The sequence below is a fragment of the Mauremys reevesii genome, linkage group 1 (assembly GCF_016161935.1).
Source record: "Mauremys reevesii isolate NIE-2019 linkage group 1, ASM1616193v1, whole genome shotgun sequence".
NCBI classification, from domain to species: domain Eukaryota; kingdom Metazoa; phylum Chordata; order Testudines; family Geoemydidae; genus Mauremys; species Mauremys reevesii.
Window position 1 is genome coordinate 153,884,227 of NC_052623.1, and position 27,783 is coordinate 153,912,009.

The 27,783-nt window shown below is 41.4% G+C and overlaps 1 protein-coding gene and 1 pseudogene across 5 annotated transcripts in view; one reads left to right on the forward strand and one right to left on the reverse strand.

The window, feature by feature from the left end:
• PRRG1 (proline rich and Gla domain 1) overlaps positions 1-14,807 on the forward strand; it is a 47,138-nt gene extending 32,331 nt beyond the window's left edge. For all 5 annotated transcript variants that reach the window (XM_039519898.1, XM_039519899.1, XM_039519903.1 and 2 more), the window contains 2 exons: positions 1,504-1,664; positions 12,221-14,807. In XM_039519898.1, coding sequence (XP_039375832.1) covers positions 1,504-1,664; positions 12,221-12,745 — 686 coding nt within the window. In that variant the 3' untranslated portion in view covers positions 12,746-14,807. The remainder of the gene's footprint in view (positions 1-1,503; positions 1,665-12,220) is intronic.
• Positions 14,808-25,551: 10,744 nt separating this feature from the next.
• Positions 25,552-27,519, reverse strand: LOC120406575 (annotated as a pseudogene).
• Positions 27,520-27,783: the final 264 nt, after the last annotated feature.

A 27,783-nucleotide genomic window follows, 5' to 3' on the forward strand; every position in this document is an offset into this window, starting at 1 on the left:
CCTTTGTATTGTGTTGTTGAAATCAATATATTTGAAAATGTAGAAAAACATCCAAAAATACTTAATACATTTCAACTGGTATTCTATTGTTTAACAGTGCAATTAAAACTGTGATTAATTGCTATTCATTTTTTAGTTAATCACGTGAATTAATTGCAATTAATCAACAGCTCGAGTTGAAAGATGAAAAATCATCATGGAAATGTTGGAGCTCAAAATCTTTAAACTTTTTCCAATGTCTGTCAGTTGAACTTTTAAGAAATCTTGATCCTTCTGGAAATGCGGAAGCAACATCTATTTTCATTTGGAAAATTCCTAATGAATGACTATTGTCTGCCATTTCCTTTCTTTCCTGTTCTCTGGTTTTCCACACTGTTGTTTTTCCAGAGAGATAGTGAAACTTGCAGTGTCACACACTTCAGCTGAAAAATGTTTTTTGTAAACTCTATTTTGCTGTTAGCATGTGATGTAGAACAGTAGGGAATGTCAGCAGAAAAAGCTGGATCTTGTATTTTGTGCTTAAAATCGCATTGAGGGCTTGATTCTCAATCAAGATCTCATGTCCAATTTATTTTTACTTGTGTTCACAGTTACTGAGATTGTGTGCTAATTGTGTATTTGCATATGTAAATTCCTGTCTTGCATCTAATTGGTTATTTCTGTAGATAAATATTTGATTCACATGCGATTTCATACTGAGATCAGGCATGCAACTCTACTCCTGGCTTTTTGGTATCCTGGGGTTTAATATTCACATATTAAATTATTTTAAAAGGAAATTACTCACATTTTTGCTACCCCTGAACCTAAAGATTTACTAGGAAAGATGTACACTGCTCAAGTCGAACAAATTAAAATGTAACTTAAATGTTATAGGTACAGTTAGTTTCTTTAATGCCATGGTAACTAGTGAAGTTCAGTGTTGCATAAGAGAATGTGTAGACCTTCTATTTGAAAAAAGGTCAGCCATTCTGGAGTGTGATTCTCACTAGGTATTATGCAGAAACATATTATTGATAACACTTGTGAGAATTTCAGATATGATGCCCCCACATAGTCATAAGTACTTTTTGGAGGGGGAGTTCACAGCCATGTACCATTTGTTCCCTGTAGCCCTGAAAGGAAGCATTTAAGTGGGTGCTTAAATTCATCTTTAATCAAGATGGTGTTTATAACATGTGCTTAAGTCCCACTGACTTCAGAGTTTAGGTTAAACGTGATCTTAAGTGTTCTGAATAGGGATGTTGTGCTAAGTGAGTTGCACTTAAACAATCTGTGGCACTGTACCTATAATACTCAGAAGTCTATGCAAAAGTATTTTTAATAGCCAGCAACACTTGGAGGAGCCTTCATAATTTTTTTTTTAAAGTAAGGAGAATGCTTTGAAAAATCTCTCTCCAGACAACAAATTATTTTCTTTTGGGCAGTTTTATTCTGAACTTCTGGGAATGTATCCAGAGAATATTTTCAGAAGTGACCTTTGTGTTCTCTTCATCTTTTCAGTGTTCCTGACCGAAAACAAAGCCAACTCTCTGTTAAAAAGATACCCAAGAGCCAATGGATTTTTGGAAGAGCTAAAGCAAGGGAACATAAAGCGTGAGTGCATAGAAGAAAACTGTACTTATGAGGAAGCAAGAGAAGCTTTTGAAAACGATGAAAAGACAGTAAGTTGGGGGGGGAAGGTTGTGGGGTTTTGTTTTTTAAATAATTGAATTACTTAATGCAAGCTAAAGTGTGTGCTTAGTGGCCTCCAGCTCTCCTACATTGCACTAGATTTCTTAGTTTATTCATTTTTACTAAACGAATTGTAACAACTTGTAAGCTACTTCCCACTCTTTAGGATATTGAACATCCTCCTATGAAGGGGAAGAGAATATGTGTGTGCTGCATGCCACAGACATCTTATTTAAATCATGCATTTAAAGCCATGAGAGAGAGCAGTTGAAATGCAGAGTACCTGGTAAAGACAAACTTATTATTCTAAAAACAAACAGAATTGAAGTAGCTTTCCTGAAACTATATATATATATAGAGAGAGAGAGAGTAAAAACTCCTTTATAACTCAGTTATTTACAGTCTGATTAAAAGCACTTTACCTTTTAGTTGCTCTGGTTTCACTTAATTGGTATTTTTGATCTCCCATAGAATCTTTTTGGCAAAACAGGTAGGCAGCACCTGAGTTTCTAGCATTAAAAAAAACCAAAACAAAAAACTTTCAGGCCTGTTTCGATACATAACAAAGAAGCTGTCATAAACAGATAGTTAAGGGTTAATGTCTCTTTTACCTGTAAAGGGTTAAGAAGCTCAGTAAACCTGGCTGACACCTGACCAGAGGACCAATAAGGGGACAAGATACTTTCAAATCTTGGTGGAGGGAGGTCTTTTGTTTGTGCTCTTTGTTTTGGGGGTTGTTCGTTCTTGGGACTAAGAGGGACCAGACATCAATCCAGGCTCTCCAAATCTTTCTGAATCAGTCTCTCATGTTTCAAACTTGTAAGTAATAGCCAGGCAAGGCGAGTTAGTCTTATTTTTGTTTTCTCAGCTTGTAAATGTTCCTTTTTGCTGAGAGGATTTTACCTCTGTTTGCTGTAACTTTAAACCTAAGACTAGAGGGGATTCCTGGGCTATATTAATCTGATTACCCTGTAAAGTATTTTCCATCCTGATTTTTCAGAGATAATTTTAACCTTTCTTTCTTTAATTAAAAGCTTTCTTTTTAAGAACCTGATTGAGTTTTTTTCCCTTGTGTTAAGATCCAAGGGGTTGGATCGGTGTTCACCAGGAACTTGGTGAAAAAGCCTCTCAAGGCTGCCCAGGGAGGGGAAGGTTTTGGGGGGACAAAGTGATCCAGACACTGAAATTTCTGGATGGTGGCAGTGTTACCAGATCTAAGCTAGTAATTAAGCTTAGAAGTGTCCATGCAGGTCCCCACATCTGTACCCTAAAGTTCAGAGTCGGGGAGGAACCTTGACAGAAGCAAAACAGAGCACAATCTGAATTATTTTTCTTAGCATGTGTATCTTCAGGTATGTTAATTTTCCTCAGAAGTAAACTCTGTGTGGTGTGTGCCTGTGAGGTATTCATACTGCAGTCACTACTGTAGTACTTGAGTGCCATCAGCATGACCAACACAATTCCTAGTCCATGGTCTGACTTAAAAATTTGCCAAGAGAGATACAGAATGTAAGTAATGGACAACTGAAGTTGGAGGATACTCTTAAACAGTTTCTTAATTAATTTAGTTTCAAATAGGAGGCTAGATAGTGGCCAATGGCTCGGTTGAGTCAAACTTATTTATTTAAAAAGAAAAATAAATGGTAACCAGACTTATGTTTTAGGGTAGGAGGTGATGACAATCTTTTTAGTCAAGAGCATCTCGCATCCCTACTGTCCCTTCTCATCCAGTGAGAGGATGTTTTAGTGTCAGAGAGTGGCTCGAGTTTCCTTCAGTGCTTCTAGGACCTCTTGTGTCTGGGCCAGATTTTGAGAGGGAGCAGTATCAGGTGATCTCTTCAGTATTCACCAAACTGATCCACAGTCCCGTAATGCTTTATGGCTAGACCAAAGATGAAGTGGAAAACTAATGCTTGTGAGGCTATAGTTTTATATATAATGCTGATGCTGCAGGTTTTCCATAAAAGGAATGAAATTGCAATAAGGACTGTGAAATTGGCTCTTGCAAACAGCTGTATTAACCAGTAATGTAAATTACTTTTTCCTCTAACTACACTTTTTTGACTGGATAAGGTACAGTGTGCAACTAAGGGCTAGTCTACACTATCACACTTCATTGATGCAGCTGCACCAATGCAGTTGCGCTGCGGTAGCGCGTCTGATGAAGACGTGCTATGGTGACTAGAGAGCGCTCTCCATCAGCATAATTACTCCACTTCCAACGAGAGGCAGAAGCTATGTCAGCAGGAGAATATCTCTGCCTGCCTAGCGCTGGTGTGGACAGCGCTTAGCTCAATGTAACCTGCATTGCTCAGGGGGGTGGCTTTTTCTTACCCATGAGCGCCATAAGTTACATTAACTTAAGCAGTAGTGTAGACTAGCCCTAAGATGATAAAAAGTAGTTAGTAGTAAACAAGTAGGGTATATCATGCATTTTCAGAATGCTTTGTCTTCATAAGTTGTGAAACTATGAACTATTCCCCCAAATAGTTTCTACTCATGTTAAGCTTTATTGTGGAAATTCATTTGTAGTTAAACTGTTGCAATACCTAGTCTTTGTATGTGTCGAATCTGTCAGAATAAACAAGGTGTGTGTTCTGTTTAGACTTGCAAAATTTGCAGTCTACTAGGTATGGATTATCTGTGCTGGGGCTGGTTTGTACAGACTCCTTTATGTCTTGTAAAACGTATGGCGCTAGATAAGAACTGTAAGGTGTGTGGTGATAAAGTGGAATTTATGGAGTTTTCTATCAATCAGAACCAAGTCTAGTATAAATATAGGTGGGCTTGAAAGCATATTTTGAAGCAGATCTACGGTGTGATGTGTAATGCTGTGAGACTGCTTCCTGGAGAGAGGAATGTATGCTTTCATTTCGTGTTGTTCTGTCTTGCCTTTTGAATAATAAACTGATTGAGCCTCTCTTATTGAACTGTAGAAAGCCTGTTCCTTGCAGTGAATGGTTACTTTTTCCTGGAGTTGAGTGGTGGCGATCCATATGGATAAAGCAATTTATAATCCCTACTTTGATGGGAAGAAGTAGGATCTCTTGGCTACTGTAGTCGCAGCATAGGCTTATTGGAGTTCCTTCTGCTGAGGTCTTGTGCGCACAGTGGAGTTCTACAGTGCAAGTGTTGTGGTGCCTTGATCTACTTCTAGTGTCTTTAAAAGGCTGATCTGCTCTATCTTACAATAGCAGCTTTATCGTTTACAGCCAGAGAGGGTTTTAACATTGATGTACCTCAGTCTTTGAATGGGTTATAAATGAACAGAAGAGACTGTCTACATTATGATATGCTGAAAATGTTTTCTGGTAACTAGGAGAAAAAAATTAAGTGCAGACAAAACTTAGTTGATCTATGGATGACTCTGCTCAGACCATTTTAGACATAATTGATTGTCAACACCTCTGGCCTGTAGAAACATGGCTTAAAAAATTCTTAGGTTCAAGGACATTTTGAAACATAATTACAGAATAATGCACAATGTCATGGCATGATTGCAGCATTGTAATTCATTTTATTTCTGTTAACTTCAAATATTTTTATTGAAATTATGCCACATGCCGCTAAAGTGTTATGTTCCTGGCGATTTAAAAAAATCTTTAATTGTGGAGAACTTTGAACATTTAAATTTGTTGTTTTAAATTTTGCAGAAAGGAATGTCAGCTATGTGGCTGAGTTCTATATAATCAGTGATTGAAAACATCTACCCAAAATAGTATTTATGAGTATCAAATGTGGCCTTTCATATTAGCTTTCAGACTAATCATTAACACTGTGTAAATATCTAGGAGATGAGAGACCTATGTATAATATAGTATGTTGAACTTCAATATATAGTTCTACTATAATCTGAGATTGAGGCAAATTTAAAAAAAAACACAAAGGTCTAAAGTGCTTACTCACACTGTCATTTTGTTCATGTACTCCAGGTATTGAATACAGAAAGCTTTTCTGATTGGGTTCTTACAATTTTTGCCTTTATAAAAAGTCAAAGCATTGACTGGCAGTGATTTGTGGCTGGTATGCTGCCAAAATCCAGTAGGCCTTAAAATGGAAGTTCTCAGCATTACTTTATTAATGCTTTTAACATTGACATGGAGAGTCAACAGCTCATTGTGTCAGTATCAATTTAATGTACAGGGTGCCTGCTCTGTGAATGACAGTTATATTGATAGTGAAGTATTAGAACTTCATTCTTTCAGATACTTTTAATTTAAATCTACCAATTGGACACAAGTAGGCTGGACAAGACAGCTGGTTGACCAGTCAAATGACGTCAGTTGATTGCCTATTTGATCACAGCCTACCTTTTTGATGCATCATGGTGCCATCTGTTAGAGCAAGTCTACTTAAATGTCTTGATCATTCGTTTTACCCCATGCTAATGCAACCTGTTTTGGGGGGGGGGGGGAATTGAACTAATTGATAGTTGAGCATCTTGGTTGGCTGGAATCTTCTAGAACAGGGGTGGGCAAACTTTTTGGCCTGAGGGCCGCATCGGGTTTCCAAAATTGTATGTAGGGCTGGTTAGGGGAGGCCAAGCGTGGCCCGGCCCCGCTCGCTATCTGACCCCACGTGCTTCTCACCCCCTGACCTCCCCCCCAGTTCCCTGTCCCCTGACTGCCCCCACCACCCCATCCAACCCCTGCTCTCATTCCTGACTCCCTCCTCCCCCCGCCCCAGGACCCTTGTCCCATCCAACCACCCCTTCTCCCTGTCCCCTGACTGCCCCCTGCCAGCCCATCCAATCCCCCCTCTCCTTCCTGACTGCCCCCCTGGGACTCCTGCCCCATTCAACCCCTGTTTCCCGCCCCCTGACCACCACCCAGAACTTCCCTGCCCTCTATCCAACCCCCATACTGCCTGGAGCACTGGTGGCTGGCAGTGCTACAGCCACGCTGGCCGGCTGGAGCTAGGCCATGCCACCGCCACCACCACACAGCTCAGAGCACCGGGTCAGGCCCTCACTCTGCATCTGCGCTGCCCCAGGAGCTCGCAGCCACGCCACCCAGAGCATTGCGCCAGCGGTGGGGTGAGCTGAGACTGCGGGGGAGGGGGAACAGCAGAGGAGGGGCTTTAGCCAGCTGCTATGGGCAGGAGCTCATTTCTGGGCAGGATTTTCTTTTGGGCTTTTAACATGTGGCCCATTTCAATGCTTGCCCACCTCTGTTCTAGAATAAACTGTCTGTCTGTCTTTGTATACCTCGGAAAAATGCAAACACCAATGAAATGAAGCTCTAAAAATGAAAGAATTACCTTTTTTTTTAGTAATTAGGCATAAGTGTCTCTCTCTAAGACTAAGCCTATTGGAGACCATGAAGTCTTACTCTTTTTTTTTTTTTTGTTACCATTGTTACTGTGCTAATAAATTAGTGCTTTAAAATATTTGACCATCTTTGACAATATTTGACTGGTGAATTGACCAATTATTTTTGGACCAGTCAAATGCCCAGCCTTAGACACAACTTTATCTATGAATGATGCAGTTCCCATCCCTTGAGATGTTTAAAATTAGATTTGTCTAGGCAATAGGAATTGCACAGAACAAGCTTGCATTGGCAGAAGTATCTTAAATTGGTCTTTTCCATCAGTTATCCGATTCTGTGGCCTACCTAGCATAAAATTTGCTATCCTTTTAGGAGTGTTAAAATAATCCTAGTGTTTCAGAGCCATGAATGCTACAGTGATTGAGAACAAATGGTTGCTGAATGTATCCTTCTAAATCACACCAATTAAATTATTTAGTGTATTAAAAGAAAATTTCGTAAGATGGGCTTGTGTTGCAAGTAGCGATTACTAATGTTTTCCAGCTTTTAAACTATTCTTCTAATTTTTTCTTAGCTATTCCAAGTCTACAAATGTTTTGTTTTTATTTCTCTTGCTTTTCCAGCAATTCATGAGAACCTTTGGGCTCTAAAAATATCACTTAGATGGCTCCCTGTTTTTGGCTTTTTGCATTCTCCTCCAATTGAAGTAATCTTCTGACTTGAAGTCATTCCATCCCATGTGCCACCATTTCCCTATCAGTAAAATGGGGACAATGATACTTACTTTCTTTGTGCTTTGAAATCTAGAGATGAAAATTGCTGCATGAGAACTAGTTTGTGGTATTTTTAATTGAGTTTTTTCTTCTTGATTAGTGATCCTTGTCTCCTCTTGGATATTAAAGCATATCTGTCTTGTGAAACAAAAGCAGATTAAAGACTTTTCAATTTCTGCAATTACAATCCTGTATCACTATTTTAGAGGTGGATAGCAAGAAACTCATCAGCAGTGGAGTCAGATGTTTCTAAACTTTGATAAAACCCTCTTTATAACAAACCTCAATTAATAGATTTAAGACCAGAAAGGACCATTATGATAATCTAGACAGACCTCTTACCTAACAGGCCCAAATAACTTCACCCTGCGTGAAGCCCATAATCTTAAACTTGTATCTTGTTGAAATCTTCTTGGAGCTTATCACTAAGGATGTTCAAGCCTGCTCACTACGGCTTTTGGAAAGGAAACCTCCAAGGAAAAACATGGATGTTTCCATCTGAGACGTAGGCTACCTAAACAAACTTTGCTGGCAAGCAACTTAATTGACGATACTGGGGAAGAAAGGTAGAAATAATTTACTTAAGGAATATTTTTTACAAATTGGGAATTTAAGTATTCTTGAATTTTGAAATATTTCGTTTATGCACAGAATTTCGGTTTCACAGAGCTGAAGTGCTTTAGCTTTGAGGGACTGTAAATTATCTTAAAGCTTGAAAAGAATGTCCATAAACTAAAACAGATGATAAACCCCCATATGTCCTTAAAGCAGCTTTAAACTCTTAAGTTACTGAAGCTGTCCACACACCCCTCCAGTTGTACGGAAACCCCATAGATAGCCTCATCTTCCTGCACCCTGAGTCAATGGCCTGCCTCTCTGTGGAGGATGAAGAGGAGCTAGCTTTGCTGCTGCTTCTCTTTGAGGGAACGAACAGGAGATATACTGGCTTCCCAGCATTCTGGAGAACCACAAAACCAGCTCCTGTAGCAGGCACATCTTAGAGATAAAAAAGACATGTCTACCCCGATATAACACAATCCGATATAACACAAATTTGGATATAACACGGTAAAGCAGTGCTCCGGGGGGCGGGGCTGCGTGCTTCGGCGGATCAAAGCAAGTTTGATATAATGCGGTTTCACCTATAACGCAGTAAGATTTTTTTTTTTTTTGGCTCCCAAGGACAGCGTTATATCGGGGTAGTACTTGAAAACTATTAAAATGCTTATAAGTGGCAATGAAATCTGTTAACCCTATATCCTTATACTGGAAAGCATATATAAGTTTGTAATCTGTTTCTACAATATCTAGCATCTTAAAATAACTCAAAAAACCTAACTTACATTCACGTAAAGTGCTGCCGTGTTCTGCAAAGTGGCTACCTAAAAATGGCAGCTTCTTACTCAACATATCTGCTCTGTGGTTTCAGAGTCAGACTTCCTGACTCTAGCCAAAATAAGCTTTTACCACTTTGGCACAGCTTACGCAGCAGAATGATGAAACAAAGCGGGGTTCTAATACAAATAAATAATAATGATGGTCTTCCTAGTGAATGATTGACATAGTTCCAGTTAACATTCTAGTCAGTTGTACCTGAACCAGATTCTTCTTCTTAGCATATGCGCAGCGTGCCTCGAGTGGCACATGACTAGGTTTCATCACCGAATTGGTCCACTGCTTGGATCATTAGCTTCCCTGGCCCAGGCATTGACTGGGAGTGTGATGTGAACGCTGATCCATGCCCCCCTGAAACAGATTGAGGGCATGGGGGAAGTACGCAAGTCTTCCCTAAAGGCATTATTTGGCCAGCAGAAACTTTATTACCAGTGGTGCTGTGTAAGAAAGGAAAGAACCCAGCTTGACTTTCAGAGCCCGGGTTGATTTCTGTAGTGAAGTTAGGAAGAAGAATCTTGTAAACTGAACATGCATGATGTGGGAGTCACTGGATTGCAGTAAACATGGAGCCCTACCTTGCCATTTTCATAATCTGCTTTCAGCATAGTACTTTAAGTAATCATGCTTATTAACTTGCTTTTTAAAGATTATAGCTTTCTGATTAAGGAACACAAAACAAAGAGAAGGGGTGCGTGTGGTGGGGGCTTTTCTGAAACCAGCACTTTTGACTGAAAAGGTATTGTTTGCCAAGAATGAAGCTCTTTTGGTTAATTATCCCTTTGCAGTCCCTGTCTACTTCGTCACCAGCTTTGTTCCAGATATGATCCCACCCAGCTAACCTATCCCTTTCCTACAGTAATGCTCTTCCGCTTTCCCAAGTATCCCACTGACAATGCCTTCTAGAATCTCCAGAGATTTCAACAGAGTTGTTTTGTATGGGGTTTGCATTTTACTGTGATATAGATGTGATTTTTTTTTTAAGTAACTTTAATTTTAAAAAATGCATTTGGTTTGTTAGGTTAAGATTTATTTCCCTCATTTGAAATCTATGCTGTATGGCTTTACTTAGATCAGTGTTTCCCAAACTTCAGACACCGCTTGTGTAGGGAAAGCCCCTGGCAGGCCAGGCTGGTTTGTTTACCTGCCCCGTCTGCAGGTCCGGCCGATCGCAGCTCCCACTGGCCGCGGATCACTGCTCAAGGCCAATGGGAGCTGCTGGAAGCGGCGCGGGCTGAGGGACGTACTGTCCGCTGCTTCCAGCAGCTCCCATTGGCCTGGAGCAGTGAACTGCGGCCAGTAGGAGCCGCGATCGGCTGGACCTGCAGACAGGGCAGGTAAACAAACCAGCCCGGCCCACCAGGGGCTTTCCCTAAACAAGCGGCGTCCCAAGTTTGGGAAACACTGACTTAGATGATTTTGGACCACATCTTAAAATACAGATGCTTTGCAGACCTAGTTAAGATCTTGAAGTCTTGGAATAGTGGGAACATGTCAAATTCTACAGTGTTGAAAAGGCAAAGGAAGCTGCTTTTTTTTTTTTAATTATGTTCATTCTAGATCATATTAAATATTGGGGGAAGGGGTATGTATAACCCTATCGCCTAAAAATGTGGACTAAGCTAGCTTCTTTGTTACATCTGTAGGGTTTTTTTTAACATCCTCCCCCCCAACTTTTCCAAGAATCTGCTTATTTTGTAATCTAGTCTTAACTAGATTTTCAGAGATTATATCTAGAGGGAACCCTAGCTTGCTTTATGTATGTGATCGGTCCTTTTGAATGATAGACCTTTTTCCTGGGGAAAGAAATGATTGTTGCATTGTTAGTTACTGGTGCATGTGGTCATAAAACTATTACCTTGTGAGAATGGTGGAATTGTATTGTGCTAATAAGATAAATGTCCAAGTGTAGCGTTTACCTTTGAAAAGATCAGTTAAGATGGCTTTTTTTGCACTTGTAATACATTGCCTAAATAAACCCCAAGTCTCTTGTTTTTTGTTGTTTTTTAGTGCTAGGTTTAAGAATGTGTAGAGTGATGTAATTTATGTGAAGTGTTATGTATATTTAAAAAAAAATCACTTCATATTTTATATTGAGCCCAGGACTTTTTTATGTAACATGTAGATACCTTTATTATTATTATTTATTATTGGAGGATTTTTTGTTTTCTCCAAGCACAGAATATAATTGATGTTTACTAACCTTATTTGTCTGAAACAAAGGGATGAGGTTTACGTAACTTCACCTGTATTTTACATTTGGTCTATGTTAACTATGCATGATACCTGTGCTACTTCACAAGATACAGGCAGTGGAAAACTTCTCTAGGACAGGAAGCCCGCATTATCCTTGTTTAGCAGCTAAAGCAATGGGACTTTGATCCCAACTTCTTAATGCTTTTGCAATAGCTATTGTAATTTTAAAATATTAATAACATAATTTCTGTTATCTTAAAATATTGATGTTTCATTTTTAATTCTCCCTTCCCCCCAATTCATATTTCCAATACTCTGTTGATTCATCTATCTTTACCTGAGATACCAAGTTTTCTGGACTATTTTAAGTATATGTAATATGGTTATCCATATATTGCAAAAGCTATGGTTAGCTATAAATAGCTGACAGCTATTATTTTATAAGCCAGAGGGTGGGGAAGTTTTGATTTGTAGGATGACAGTGCAGCATAATTATGCTGGGTCAAAATAGTCCATCATTCTGAAACAATGTTTCCCTGTTGAAACACCTTATAATAATCTTTAATTCCAAAAATAGATCTGACTTTGAGTTGTTGCATTCACAAATTATCTAAAAATCAATTCAGGTTATTTTTCTAATCCATTCCTATCTCTAATGTAGGTTTGTGATTATTGAGTGCTGAAACAGAAAGGTTGTGAGCAGTAGGAGTTAGGTGGCTTTTAAAAAAAACTCAAACTCAGTGATGACTTCAGAAAGAAGTCAGGAAACTTTTTATACAATATCTGCACCAATTAAATATCTAGGTGGTCATTTATTGAAAGCCAAAACACTTTGCTTCAATTTTGTTATTGAAAATAGACCAGTTTAAAATCTATTTTTAATAGCTTCTGATTTATTCTGTCTTGCTGTTTTAGAGGGAGTTCTGGAAAGAATACACAAATGGAGGACTCCAGAGAGAAAGTAACACAGGACATCATTGGTATACATTTTACCTCGCATTTCCATTAATCATTGGCCTTTTTGTTATCCTCCTTATCGTATTTCTTATATGGAGATGCCTGTTTAAAAAGAAAATGCGTAGACAGTCTGTATACATGCATAGGGGAGCCCGCGAAGCCATTGGTGATAGTGCTGTGGCTGATGGTAGAAGTCCTCTTCCCCCGCCGCTCAGCATTGTTCATTCCCCGCAGGAAGAAATGTATGAAGGCAGTGGGTTGTCTCCAGGATATTTGGGCTCTCCAGATGGACGTTCAGACTCAATATCAACAAGGCTGTCAAACGGTGACCCTCCTCCTTCATACGAGGAAGCCACTGCCGAAACCAGCATAAGAAATGAAACGGAGCATCACTTAGATCCACCCCCACAGTATGAAGACATTGTAAACTCCAGCTCAGCTACTGCCATTGCAATACCTCCTGTTGTCACCAGTATTAAGTAAAAGCAGGAAGAATAGTGCAACTTTTTAAAAATTACTAAGAGAATCTTGTAGCACTTTAATGCAGCTTACTACCGTTTATATAATTTAATGGACTCATACTGTGTACCTCTTCCCTGTTTTGTTCCATCTGCGTGTGTTCCCGTGCCAGTTTTAAAGATGGGGAATCCATACTGAGAGTATGGAGCAGGTACAAATGTGGTCTCCTGTGCATACCTCTCAAATGTCCCTCCGTTTGAGGGTTGTCATTTATTTTAGTCTGAAATGTTGCCTATGTTCCACACAAATTTGATGTCACCTTCCTTTTAGTGTTGAAAATTATTTACATCAGAATCAAACACTGGTAACAAAGTTATTTAAACCAAAGGGCCATGGTCTACGGCATTTTAAGTTTCTTGCATGAATATTTTGTCTTTCATTTTGGGTCTTTGTCACATACTGTATCCTACGCTTGGGCCTTGGAAGGCTGAGAAAAGTATTTGTGTGTGAACAAACATCAACATAGCATATTCACCCAGCTTAAATATGATACTTCAGGGATTGCAGTAAGTGAGACTAAGAAATTTTGGAACACATCAGCTGTACTTGTACAGAGGGCAGTAATTAAGTGAATTTTGCAATTGGGGAAAAAAGATAGCATAATGTTCTTATCCCCTCTGTTCTCCATCCTTCCCTTCAGTTAGTCCTGTTTATGATGATGTCTTCTTTCTGGAACATCTGATTTTTTTTTTCTTTTAAGTGAATTTAGTTCTTGTGAAAGGTACTAGATTGACAAGCTCTAGACATTAAAGTTCCCTCTGCACTGCAGACCAGTTAATGCACTGCCTCTGGGCACACAGTACCAAACCAATGTGCCTCATCACTGACATGCAGAAACTGCCTAGAAGGGGAGATCATAGTTTACTCTTCACGCCAACACACATAGTGGTCTCTTCTGAGCCTGCCAACAGGCTGCCAGTTGCAATGGTGTCTTTTATGTATGTGGATTTCTTTCCCTACGAAATGCATGGTGATCACTCATTTCACATAGGCCATTAAGCAGTTGTCAGATAACCTCTGGTCATTTCCACTCTGCTCTGGATTTATGCCAATGACTGAAAGTTGTAATGCTCAGTATTCCACTACCAGTCTCTTGAACCAACCAAGCCCCTGTAATGTTCCTGAACTAAAATGTGTTGCAACATCGTGCAGATATTATTTGCAATAAAGAAATAATGCTTGTCCTTTGAAATAGAGATCAAATGTTCACAGTGATCCATGATAACTTTCAGAACTATGCTGTTGATTGAAGACTCCACACAAGCACAATTTTAAATTCACTGGCCAAAAGTCTCAGTGAATGCAATTTACATGACTAAACAAGAAACTGCATAAAGCAGTCATTTAAAATGTTCTTTCCTCTACTAAGATAATAAGTGCTTTTTCTCGTATGCTGGAATGATTCCAAATTACAAAAAATATTTTTTTAGCTTTAAAAGTTAAGGGTTCTATTAAATGTAACAAGTTACAGAACTTTTATTTTATGCTTGGCCTTTCTGATATGATTAAAATGACAGTTTGACTTGTAGTGGTTTTTATAAAGCTTTATTTTTTCAAACTATAGCTTCTACTTTTTCTTCAATTGTAATTACATTGTCCCGCAATAAATGTGATGCTAAGATTTACAGCCTTACCTCTCTGAATGTTTTACAAGTAAGAACATGCAGTAATCTTGACTGACTGCCAGAAAATTCAGGGTATTGCACTCCCTGCTTTGACTGTAACACTGAGAGGTGAATCTTGTACAGAACTAAAATGATTTGTTTACTAATGACCAACATGGAGATGGGTGACTTGTTTAAGAAATTATGGAAATCAGATGATTTAGAGATTGTTTAATTTTGGACACCCGTGGGGAGGTAGTTCCGTCTTCACTGCGTGTAAATAACCTATTCGATTACAGTATTAAATTTTTTTAAAGATCTGGTTTACATTAAATTATTGAATTTAAACATTTTGCTTATGTTTATAGATGATTTTTTGTTAATGTTTTTGGCATGCTAAATAAAGCTATTCTTAAATTCTTTTAATGCCTCTATCAATTCTGTGCAGTTGGAATAAAAATAACATTGATTTCTATAACAGAGGTGCTGTATTAACTTCCATTGTCTCTCATCTTGATGAAAATGTTTTCTCAAATTTTAAGCTAATTTTAAAACAGAAGAACTAGTACCATCACTAAATGAGTTTTTAAATTAATATATGTGTGTGTATATATATGAAATATAAAAACATACAGTATCTTATAACAATGGCCAACTGGAGCAACATTCAGAGAAAGAATGGAGATTTTCTTGCTGGCATGTTTCAAGGGGACAAAGCATTATAGAAAGTTTAAGCACTTAATTCTATGAGCGTGGATTCAGCCACACTGTTATCGTGTAATTTAGCAGAGTCTTGGCCCAGAATATAGTGCAGATTAGAAGAAATTGGTTGCCTTGCCCACCCAGCTGAGGCAGAATTTTATATTGATAGCAAACAATAGATCCACTACAATGAAAAGTCCTGTAGCTGCACAGTAGGCCCCAAGTATATTCCCTAGAAACCAAAGGAATCTTTATAATACTAAAAACGATAGAAGAATCTCTTGTCTCTTACATTCATTACCTGGTCTGCTGTTGCTAAAAAGAGAGGATATTTTCTCCCAGGTACTTCACACTATTTTACAAGCAAGGAAACTACTTTAAGGCCAGAGCAGATATCAAATCTTAGTAGAACTACATCAACACACAGCACAGACCTGCAATAAATAGCCATGGCAAAGGTGCAAACCACTAGATCATGAAACTACGAAGAATGTAAAAGTGACCAGGGCCAGCTCCAGGGTTTTTGCTGCCTCAAGCAGCAAAAAAAAAAATTTTGTGATCGGCGTCTGCTCCACGGTGCCACTTGCTTCTTCAGCGGCAATTCGGCAGCAGGTCCTTCCCTCCAAGAGGGACATGCCGCCCCTTCCCCTTGGCCACCCCAAGCACCGGCTTGCTGAGCTGGTGCCTGGAGCCGGCACTGTAAGTGACTGCATGGAGGTGGGCCACTTACTTATTTTAACACTTCCCTCCCCATGAACATTGTTTTGAGCTGTGCCAAATAATCTTTGAAACAGTAGAGGACAGAATGGAAAAGTTTGGATATGATAAAATTGTTGGGGGTATACGTGTCAAAATTCCATTCCTGAGTTTTTGGTAACTCATGTTCTAGACAGAAGCAGAATTCTTCTGTCATGTCTCTGTACCCATTTGAGTGGAGGAAATGTTACTATGTTCTCCAGTCCTTTGTATATTTAAAGCAAATATCAAATTATTCTTGATCCTGTGAGCATTCGGTGGGTTGGGGTTATTTGGGGGAGGAGATTTTTTTTAATAGACCTACAATTTGAACAATTGAACAATTTTATAACTACTGTTCACAAATCAGCTTCAGCTATGGTGCATGCACATGGCCAGTTAAACACCCCACCCTCAGACAGACCCCCAGGGACTCCCACACCCCATCCAACTGCTCCCTGCCCCCTGACAGGACCCCCAGAACTCCCGACCCATCCAACCCTCCCCCTGCCCCCTGACAGCCGGGGGGTGCGCCTGGTTGGGCTGCTCCTGCAGTGGATGCATGCGGGCAGCAGTCCCCATGCACCCCCCGGCTTCCCCCTCGCTACACTTGGGCTCTGAGGCTCCCAGGAGCGTGAGCTGCCGCCGTCGCCCCTCCTGCAGCAGGCTCAGGGCCCCATGCCCCAGCGGCTCACACTCCCGGGAGCTGCAGAACCCGAGCACAGTGAGGGGGCAGCTGGGTGGTGCTCCTGCCACTGGTCTGGGGTCCCAGCCGCCGGCCCCGCTCAGTCTCCTGCCGGCCTGGGGTTCCATTCACTTAGCCGGCAGCAGGCTGAGCGGGGCTGGCGGCCGGGACCCTGGCTGGCAGCCGCGTGCCAGGCAAAATCAGCTTGCGTGCCACCTTTGGCATACATGCCATAGTTTGCCAACCCCTGCTTTAGAGGGAGAAGGACCTGGCTGCTAGGGAGCATACCTGGGTACCTAAGGTGGAGCAGGGCTGGGGGAAGGCAAGAGGAGCTGGGGAGCTCTGGCCTGGAAACTCCCCAGGCTGCAGGCCTAGGGTAAGGCCAACTGGGTACTTGCAACTGGAGTTGCAAAGGGGCAGCCCACGGATAGGCAGAGGCAGCCTATCCAAACCCCTTTGCCTGTGATGAGTGGCTGATACACTGCAGTCTGCCCCAGTGAATGGGGGCTAAGTGATGACTGGCAGTAGCCATAGTCTGAGGCAAAGTGGGGATAGTGGGTGGGGGTTCCCTTGGGAGGGGGAGACCCAGAACTATGGGGTTATTGCCAGGGGACAGCACCCCAGTTAAAGGGGCACTGGGTCCTGGGAGGGACACAGGCGCCAGAGGGAGGTAAGGCAGATCACCGGCCTGCAGAGGGCGCTCCGGAGCTGGGATGAGCTAATTCCCTCCGACGACCAGCAGGAGACGCCGTGGGGTGAGTCCACTCGCTTACACTTATGACACCCAACCGTATGGCTCTATCTCATCCAATGCTAACAATGCTGTGGGTCAGTGCCTCAAGAAGTGTCTAATTCAGCTTGGGTCATGGATGAGCGTGAGCTGGCTAAAGCTCAACACAGACAAGACTGACATAATGATGGTTTGGGAGAACCAGCTGGCAGGGATGATGTCAGTTCCTCTGCCTGAGGGAGTGCATCTGCTGTTGGAGTTTGCTGATTGGGTATGATTCTAGATGCCAAGCTGCAGTTGTATTAGCATATTACTGCAGTAACTCTGTCAGCTTTTTACTGTGGCCAGGAGGCCGTGCCCTTTCCTTTCAGATGTGGATTTTGCCCCTGTTATCCAGGCCTTTTCACCTCAAGATTACACTATTTCAACATGCTCTCCATGGGGCTACACTAGGACTGGCGCAGAATGCAGTGGCTCATTTATCGAGCAAGGGCATCTCTTTAGGAGCACATGATCCTCATGCTCCAAGTTCTATACTGGCTGTCCCTTTAGTCTCCAAGTGGAGTTTAAGGTTATGATCTATAAAGCACTAGGACCAGCCAACCTGAGGGTTATCCTGTCTCTCTCTTTGATTTTTAATAGGCATTGCGTTCATACTAGTTAAATCCCGTCTCTCCCTGTGCCATACTGTCACAACTGCAGTCAGGGGTGTTCAAGCTGGATTATAAAGAGAGGGCTGTTGGCAAGTCATTCCCTGTGTTGACTCCAGAACCCGATTCCCCCTCCTTAATCTGGTGACCTCCTGGAAATGCTGCAAAGGCCACATGTTTGACAAGATTTTGAGGGAAGGGATAGAGTAGGTTCCTGGGTATGATTTGAAGGTGAGTGGCTTTTCTGGTAAGTTTCTATTTTTGTCTGCTGCCTGAAGTAAGTTGTCATCTTCATTTAATTATTTAAGGTTGTTGGCAAGTGGGGTTTATTTATATATAATGCTACAGGGTGGTTATTGTAAATCTAATTATTGGAAGGGCTCTCAGGCAGGGCTGCCCAGAGGATTCAGGGGGACTGGGGTCTTCAGCGGCGGGGGGCCCCCACTTTGGCAGTAATTTGGTGGCAGGGGGGGTCCTTCCCCTCCGGGACCCGCCACCGAAGTGCCCCAAAGACCCGCAGTGGGGGCCCTCCGCCACCGAATTACCGCTGAAGACCCGGTGATTCAGCAGCGGGGGGTCCGTCCACCCCGGGGCGGACGGACTCCCCGCTGCCAAAGACCAGGAGCAGAAGAAGCTCCAGGGACCTGGGCCCCACGAGAGTTTTCCGGGGTCCCCGGAGCGAGTGAAGGACCCTGCTCCAGGGGCCCCAAAAACTCTCCTGGGGGCCCCTGTGGGGCCCAGGGCCTGGGGCAAATTGCCCCACTTGCCCCCTCCCCGGGCAGCCCTGCTCTTAGGTGCCCTCCCCCCATAATTTTAAATGTCAAATCTGAAGAAAGGAAAACAATAATCCTTTTTGAGCAAAAGGCCAAAGCAACCGGCTATTGGAGGTCTGCTAAGACAACTGAACAGAGCTTCCCTACTGTGATGGCCAATGGAGCCAGCAGGCCCCAAAATGTTTTAGCTTTGGGAGTTCCCAGTTCATTTCATGTTGGAATCACAGGAACTAAAACTCTATCATGGCTATTATCCTCAAAAGAATTTTGACAGGTAAGTAATGTTCTTTTGGCATGAAGTTTGGTACTCAGGTAATTGAAAATGTGCTATCCAGCATAACTGATTACCCCCATAGGGATAATAATCTTATGTTTATGTAGATGTGTCCAATTAAAAGGACACTTATCAATTTGATTTTTAAAAATTGGTTATTTTTAAAAAATTCCATATTCAGATAGTCCACCGTTGAAATACCATATCTTGATTAATTTTTATGTTCCTTCGTTTTTAGTAAATGATTTTCTGCTCCTCTGTTAATATGTATAAGGATCTTTTGAGTAAGAAAGAAGCTAACTGACAGGAGAAATAACTAAACTGATTATACACCAATTACTGTCAAATGCACAGAGCAAATAAAACTAGAAAATATACACATTTTTCATGCTAACTTTCAGGTTTAACAAATCTTAGCAGTTTGTTACTATAGTAAAGTACACAATTTTTAGACAAATGTAATTTTCAAGTTGATGGCCCTTTAAACTGGTCAATACTAGGGCTGTCGATTAATTGCAGTTAACTCACGCAATTAACTCAAAAAATGAATCGTGATTAAAATTTTTTATCATTAATCACACTGTTAAACAATAGAATACCAATGGAAATTTATTACATTTTTTCCCTACATTTTCAAATATATTGATTTCAATTACAACACAGACTACAGTGTACTTTGCTCACTTTATTTTATTATTTTTATTACAAATATTTGCACTCTAAAAATGATAAACAAAAGAAATAGTATTTTTCAATTCACCTCATACAAGTACTGTAGTGTGATCTCTTTATCATGAAAGTGCAATTTACAAATATAGATTTATTTTTGGTTACAAAATTCCACTCAAAAACAGAACAGTGTAAAACTTTAGAGCCTACAAGTCCACTCAGTCCTACTTCTTGTTCAGCCAATCGCTAAGACAAACAAGTTTCCGAGAGATAATGCTGCCGGCTTCTTATTTACAACGTCACCTGAAACTGAGAACAGGTATTTGCATGGCACTTTTGTAGCCAGCGTTGCAAGGTATTTACATGCCAGATATGCTAAACATTCATATGCCCCTTCAGGGTTCAGCCACCATTTCAGAGGACATGTTTCCATGCTGATGATTCTCGTTAAAAAAATAATGTGTTAATTAAATTTGTGACTGAACTCCTCGGGGGAGAATTGTATGTCTCCTACTCTGTTTTACCCACATTTTGCCATATATTTCACGTTATAGCATGCCATATATAGCATGTGGTAGATGATGACCCAGCATGTTGTTTGTTTTAAGAACAGTTTCATTGCAGATTTGACAAATCGCAAAGAAGGTACCAATGTGAGATTTCTAAAGCTAGCTACAACACTTGACCCAAGGTTTAAGATTCTGAAGTGCCTTCCAAAATCTGAGAGGGTTGAGGTGTGGCACATGCTTTCAGAAGTCTGAGCAACACTCTGATGAGGAAACTGCAGAACCTGAACCACCAAAACAGAAAATCAAACTTCTGCTGGTGGCATCTGACTCAGATGATGAAAATGAACATGTGTTGGTCTGCACTGCTTTGGACTGTTATCGAGCAGAACCTGTCATCAGCATGGCCACATGTCCTCTGGCATGGTGGTTGAAGCATGAAGGGACATATGAATCCCTAGCGTATCTGGTGCAAAAAATATTTTGCAATGCCAGCTACAACAGTGTCACTTTCAGGTGACATTGTAAACAAAAAGTGGGCAGCATTATCTCCAAGAAATGTAAACAAACTTGTTTGTCTTAGTGATTGGCTGAACAAGAAGTAGGACTAAGTGGATTTGTAGGTTCTAAAGTTTTGATGTGGTTTTTTTTTTTGCAGGTTTTGGGGGATTTTTTTTTTTTACATAATTCTACATTTGTAAATTCAACCTTCATGATAAAGAGATTGCACTACAGTACTTGTATTAGGTTAATTGAAAAATACTATTTATTTTTGTTTTTTACAGTGCAAATATTTGTAATAAAAATAAATATAAAGTGAGCACTGTACAGTTTGTATTCTGTGTTGTAATTGAAATCAATATATTTAAAAATGTAGAAGACATCCAAAAATATTTAAATAAATTGTATTCTATTATTTTTTAACAGCACATTTAATTGAGATTCTTCTTGTTTCGTATGGCTTGGGTAGGTAGCAACAACTACAAATTTATATCCAAGTTTGATAGCCAGCACATTGCCTCAGCACTGAGCTGGTGAATGTCCTTCAGGCTCCTGGGAAATGAACGAAGGGGACATTCAGATATGATGTGAAGGAGGACTACTTGTGGCACCTTAGAGACTAACACATTTATTTGAGCATAAGCTTTCGTGGGCTACAGCCCACTTCATCGGATGCATAGAATGGAACATATAGCAAGGATATATATATACATACAGAGAACATGAAAAGGTGGGGGTTGTCCTAACCACTCTAAGAGGCTAATTAATTAAGATGAGCTATAATCAGCAGGAGAGAAAAAAAACTTTTGAAGTGATAATCAAGATAGCCAATTTCAGACATTTTGACAACAAGGTGTGAGGATACTTAACATGGGGTAATAGATTCAATGTGTGTAATGGCTCAGCCATTCCCAGTCTCTATTAAAACCTGAGTTGATGGTGTCTAATTTTCATATTAATTCAAGTTCAGAAGTTTCTCATTGGAGTCTGTTTTTGAAGCTTTTCTGTTGCAATATTGCCACCTTTAATCTATTACTGAGTGACCCGAGAGGTTGAAGTGCTCTCCTACTGGTTTTTTGAATGTTATGATTCCTGATGTCAGATTTGTGTCCATTTATTCTTTTGCGTAGCGACTGTCCGGTTTGGCCAATGTACATGGCAGAGGGGCATTGCTGGCACATGATGGCATATATCACATTGGTAGATGTGCAGGTGAACGAGCCCCTGATGGTGTGGCTGATGTGATTAGGTCCTATGATGGTGTCACTTGAATTGATATGTGGACAGAGTTGGCATTGGGCTTTGTTGCAAGGATAGGTTCCTGGGTTAGTGTTATGATGAGCTCCATTTGTTTGTGCCTGCTGACCACAGTTGCATACAGGTGTTTGCCTCATTTTCCAGTTATAGAGGATGTGTCCACATCTCCCATGAGATGTCCCGGTGCAATTCAATCTCCACCAGTCTTTCTGACATAAATCAAAACCCGGTGGTTCCTCAACAGGATCAATGGCAAGCTGTTTCTTTGGAACAGTTGAAGTGCTCCATGTGACTCTCCACTGAGCCTCAGTATCAAAGTTGGGTGTAAGGATCTTGATACAGTTCCATAGAGGGTTGAGGGATTTTAATCTAGCTTTTGGCTGGTTCTGATGGTTATGGTGCAGTGGGATCAAAATTAATTTTTTTAATTGCAATTATTTTTTTAAATCTCTTGACAGCCCTAGTCAATACATATATTATGGTTGATTCATTTTAATATTAATAATGTTCCCAGATTCTTTAGCCTAAAACCAGGGGATTTACAATATCTTTTGTAGAAGAGGGAACTCCTGATATTAATACCCCCTCTTGTTGCTTCCTTTTCAAAGACTAGAGTTGTGAAATTGAAAGAGTTTGGCTTAATCTATCACACGCTTTCAACCTGTGAAATCAAGAGAGACAGAACTTATGTTTGTACAGACATTTGAATGTTCAAGAATCATCTGTGATCAGCCCTGAGTCTGTAAATATCTCTGAATGTAGAGTAGTGAAGTCTTCCCCCTGTGTCTGCCTGTAGCCTTGAGAGATTAAAGGTGTGGATCACCAAGACTTTTGCTCTGGTTAAAAAGCATTGGTATGAATCTAAACTGGCAGACGACTGAGAAGGAAAGATACAATGTATTCATTTCTTTATTTCACGTTTTTTCCCTGTAGTCCATTTCGTTTACCTTTTGAACTAAAATATCAGGAATATTTGTTCACAGAAATGGTACTTTTTCATTCTAGTCTATGTCAAGGTGAATTTAGAATTGAAGTATTCTTTTATTTCTGCTTAAACTTGAAAAAGATCTTTTCAGCTGATAGTTGACTAATCCCACAAAGAACAGAGCGGAGCAACTTTGTCCAATCATATTTGAAGAAATGTATTATATTTCTATTAAGAAAGATAGTGAAATATTAAAAACATAGTGGTTGCGTACAATGAATTCATTCTCATTATATCCTTTTGAGTAACTCGTATAAGCTTTTATCTTTCCTGAGCTTCACTTTTATGACAACTAACACTAATAAGAGACAAATAATGGAATATTGATTTAGCAACTTTTACTTTCTTAAGTTGTTATATCCAGTGCATCCATTGCAAGCTTTGCCAAATGGAGGGTTTTATTGTGGTGTAAATAAGCCCATCAGTTTGAGCAGGGGATGTTGAAATTATGCCACATCTCTATAGCTATAAAATTGCAATGCACATTTATGCCATTGGTTTTTTAATGCAAAGGCAAAGAACTTGCCAATGATAGCTCTAAACAATAAATCTAGAGGGTTTTTTTTTAATCGTAGTGGAATTATTAATGTTAGAAAAGGGAAAGTTGCTTGCCTTTCTTTCCCCACACCCTTCCCTGTCCTCCAAGCTCTCCCCAATATCTGTTTGGTTTAGGCATCCCTAGCTAAAGTCTACTGGATCGGGGCTATAGAGCTGTGGCTCTCAGTCTTTCCAGACTACCATACCCCTTTCAGGGGGCTGATTTGTCTTGCATACCCCCAAGTTTCACCTCACTTAAAAACTACCTGCTTACAAAATCAGACATAAAAATACAAGTGTCACAGCCCCCTGTTACTGACAAATTGCTTCCTTTCTCATTTTACCATAGAATTATAAAATAAATCAATTGGAACATAAATATTGTACTTACATGTTAGTGTAGAGTATGTAGAACAGAGTAAACAAGCCATTGTCTGTATGAAATTTTAGTTTGTACTGACTTCACTAGTGCTTTTTATGTAGCCTGTTGTAAAACTAGGCAAATATCTAGATGAGTTGCTGTACCCCTTAAAAGACCTCTGTGTACCCCTAGGGGTACATGTACCCCTTGTTGAGAACCACTGCAATAGAGAATATCTTTTAAGTTGTGGATCAGTGACTCACTAGATGACAATGCTCCATTTTATCTTGTCTATTTTTGGAAGGGGCTACATGCAGCCACCAGGGGGTTTCCTGCAGCCACAATAGCCTCCTGGGCAGAGATGGGGGAGGGGGCAAGGCAGCCCCTCTGCTTGGCTTTAGCCATGGAGCTCTGGCGGCGGGCTCTGTGCTTCAGCTTCCAGTCCCTCAGCTTCAGCTGTGGGACTTCGGGCTTCAAAAACCACGTCCCCATTTCAGCCACTGGGCTCTGGGTTTCAGCCCAGGGTAGTGGGACTTCAGCAGGACTGGCCTTACTGAGCACCATTGTCAAGACAAGGAGCGGGATGAGCCTGGGGTGTAAGACCATGGAAGGGAGCTCAGGGCAATGGGGAGGGAGCAGTGGGGCCTGGAGGGGCAATGGGGAGGCTGGCAAGATGGTGGGAGGCTATGGAAGGCAGCGAGGATTAGAGTGATTGGGGGGAGGGGGACTAGGGGAGGCAGCAGGGGACAGGCACACCAAAATACAACTGAACATTATTTTTATTATTGCATCTGCAAAAAAAATCCCAAACCCCTACATAAATGAATTACAATGATCTGGACATGTATATGTGCATAATTATTTATTTTTCCTAAAGTTAATTAGGTATGTTAGGAAAATTTGTCAGAGCAGTCACCAGCAAGAGTTGGTAGCTGAACTCTGAAGCCACCAAAATTTTTGTTGTGAGTGTTAAATCCTTGGGGCAGCCGGTGTAGGAAGCAATCACTTGAGGCCAGAGAGCAGGCAGCTAACCAAAACCTCCATTTTATTTACAGATATACAGAGAGCTCACCCAGCCGGTTGAAACCGGTTGAGCTAACCCATAATAATCTAACTCAGTTGCCATAGCAACAAAAACCATGACAACCAAATACACAACATATTCCTCCCCCCCAATAAGAACATCCCCTAAATAAAACGCACACTAGAGAAGGAGGGTAGACTGCCTCCATTCCCGGCTAAACCCTGGGGATTATTTTGCCCCATAACCGTGGGTTCGCCCTAGCTAAAGATCCAGCCGATGAGGAGGCCTTCTGTCTCTAGGTGGATTACGGCGAACTTCTGGTGTTATTGCACCCGAAAGCACTAGGGGCTCAGGGTCCGCAGCACGAACAGGTGAGGAGGAGGTATCAGCTCGTGCTGGGCAAAGGGGTATCTCAGCCGCCGGCAGTAATGGAGGAGAACAGTCAGAAACAGATGACTCGTGATTCGGTCCCTCACCAGAAGAGGTGAAGTCAGACCCCTCAACTGCAGATGGGTCCTGAGGACTGGCATGACCTGGCAACAGCTGATCTACATGTCGCCGCCAGGTAAGATTCTCTGCAGTCCGGACTGTGTAGGAAACAGGTCCTGTTTGAGTGATGACTGTGGCCGGAACCCATTTAGCTCTGGAAGTATAATTCCGAGCCAAAACTGGCTGTCCCAGGCTAAAGGTTCGGTCTTTTGCTCTGGGTGCCCGTCTGATGACTTGATATTGCTGCTGATGTTGCACAATTTGTCGGGGTTCAGAAGGTTTCAGCAGATCAAAGCAAGTGCGCAGCTGTCGTCCCATCATTAGAAAGGCCGGAGATGCGTGGGTCGTAGCATGAGGTGTGTTTCTGTAGGAAAGTAAAAAGGTATCCAGACGCTTTTGAATGGAGTGTTGTCCCCTTGCTGATTTCAAAGCGTTTTTCATTGTCTGCACAAATCTTTCAGCTAATCCGTTGGTGGACGGATGATATGGTGCTGACGTGATGTGGTGTATCCCATTTGCCTTCATAAAATTTTGAAACTCCTGAGAAACGAACTGCGGTCCGTTGTCGCTCACAAGTTGTTCTGGCAGACCAAAACGACTAGAGTCCTCGTAGTTTTTGGATAGTACTCTCTGCAGAAGTGGACTGCATTATAGAGACTTCTGGCCATTTAGAATGGGCATCTATTGCCACCAAGAACATGCTTCCTTCAAGGGGGCCAGCAAAGTCAACGTGAATACGTTGCCACGGGTTTTCAGGCCAGTCCCATGGGTGTAGGGGTGCCCACTGGGGTGCATTGTATGTCATGTCACACCCTGACATGACATACAAGCTTTTGCCTTCTCTTCAATAGCGCTGTCCAGTCCAGGCCACCAAAAATAGCTTCGTGCAATTTCCTTCATGCGCACTATTCCACAGTGACCGGAATGTAACTGTTCTAACATCTGTGATCTCAGTGGTGGTGGAATAATGACACGTCTCCCCCACAACAACCAACCAGATTGGACCGATAACTCCGTCCGCTTGGACATGTAGGGAACAAGGTCGGATGAGACCGGAGAGGTTTGTCGAGATTTTCCATGCATCACCAGGTCCATAACGTGGGACAATACTGGGTCAACGCGAGTTGCCTTCTTTATCTGAGTAGCAGTGATGGGCGTATTCTCTACCTGTTCAAAGTAGAAGATTTCCTTTTGGGCACTATCTTGGTGTTTGACTGGCAAAGGCAACCTTGAGAGGCCATCTGCATTGCCGTGCAGAGTGGATTTCCGATATTTGATTTCATATGTGTGTGCTGAAAGTAACAATGCCCAACGTTGCATACGACTAGCAGCTAATGGGGGAATGCCTGTGTAGGGTCCAAAAATTGATGTCAGAGGTCGATGGTCTGTGAGAAGAGTAAATTTTCACCCAAACAGGTACTGATGAAACTTCCGAATTCCAAAAACAATTCCTAATGCCTCACGTTCGATTTGGGCGTAGTTAGTTTCTGCTTTGCTTAGAGTGCGTGAAGCAAAAGCAATAGGTCTCTCTTCTCCTGAAGGCATAATATGTGACACGACTGCTCCCACTCCATAAGGGGAGGCATCGCAGGCCAATTGCAGTGGTAAGGATGGATCAAAGTGCGTTAGAACTTCAGAATTTAGCAATGCATCCTTAGCTTTGTTAAACGCAACATCACAGACTTCAGTCCACTTCCAGGCCTTGTTCTGCCCAAGGAGCTCATGAAGTGGTTTTAGTAGTGTGGCTAACTGCGAGATGAACTTTCTATAATAGTTCAGGAGTCCTAGAAACGAGCGCAGCTGGCTTACATTTCGAGGTGGGGGAGCCTCCACAATAGCTTTAACTTTTGCAGGGGCCTTATGAAGACCTGCAGAATCAATGATGTGTCCCAAATATTCAACAGAGGGCTTGAAGAATTCACACTTGTCTTTGCGAACTCGTAAGCCATACTCTTCCAGTCTTTGTAGGGTAGCCTCTAAATTCTTTAAGTGATCCTCTTCATTTCTTCCAGTGACCAGGATATCATCCAGATAGCACTGAACTCCTGACAAGCCACACAAGATCTGGTCCATAGCCCTCTGGAACAGGGCGGGAGCAGATGTTATTCCGAAGGGTAGACGACAGTATCGATAAAGCCCCTTATGAGTCACAATAGTCAACAGCTCTTGGGACTTTTCATCGACGTGCATCTGTAAATATGCTTGACTCAGATCAATCTTACTGAACTTTTGTCCCCCAGCCAGGCCTGCGAAGAGGTCATCGATGCGGGAAGCGGTATTGCTCTGCACACAACACTGGGTTGACAGTGACTTTAAAATCACCGCAAATCCGGAGAGAGCCATCTTTCTTCACGATTGGAACAATAGGAGTGGCCCATGAGCTATGGGTAACTGGTATTAGGACTCCATTGGTGACCAGGCACTCCAGGTCTGCTTCAACTTTTGGCCTGATGGCATATGGCACAGTTCGGGCTTTCAGATATTTTGGTGGACTGTCAGGTTTAATGTTCAATGTCACAG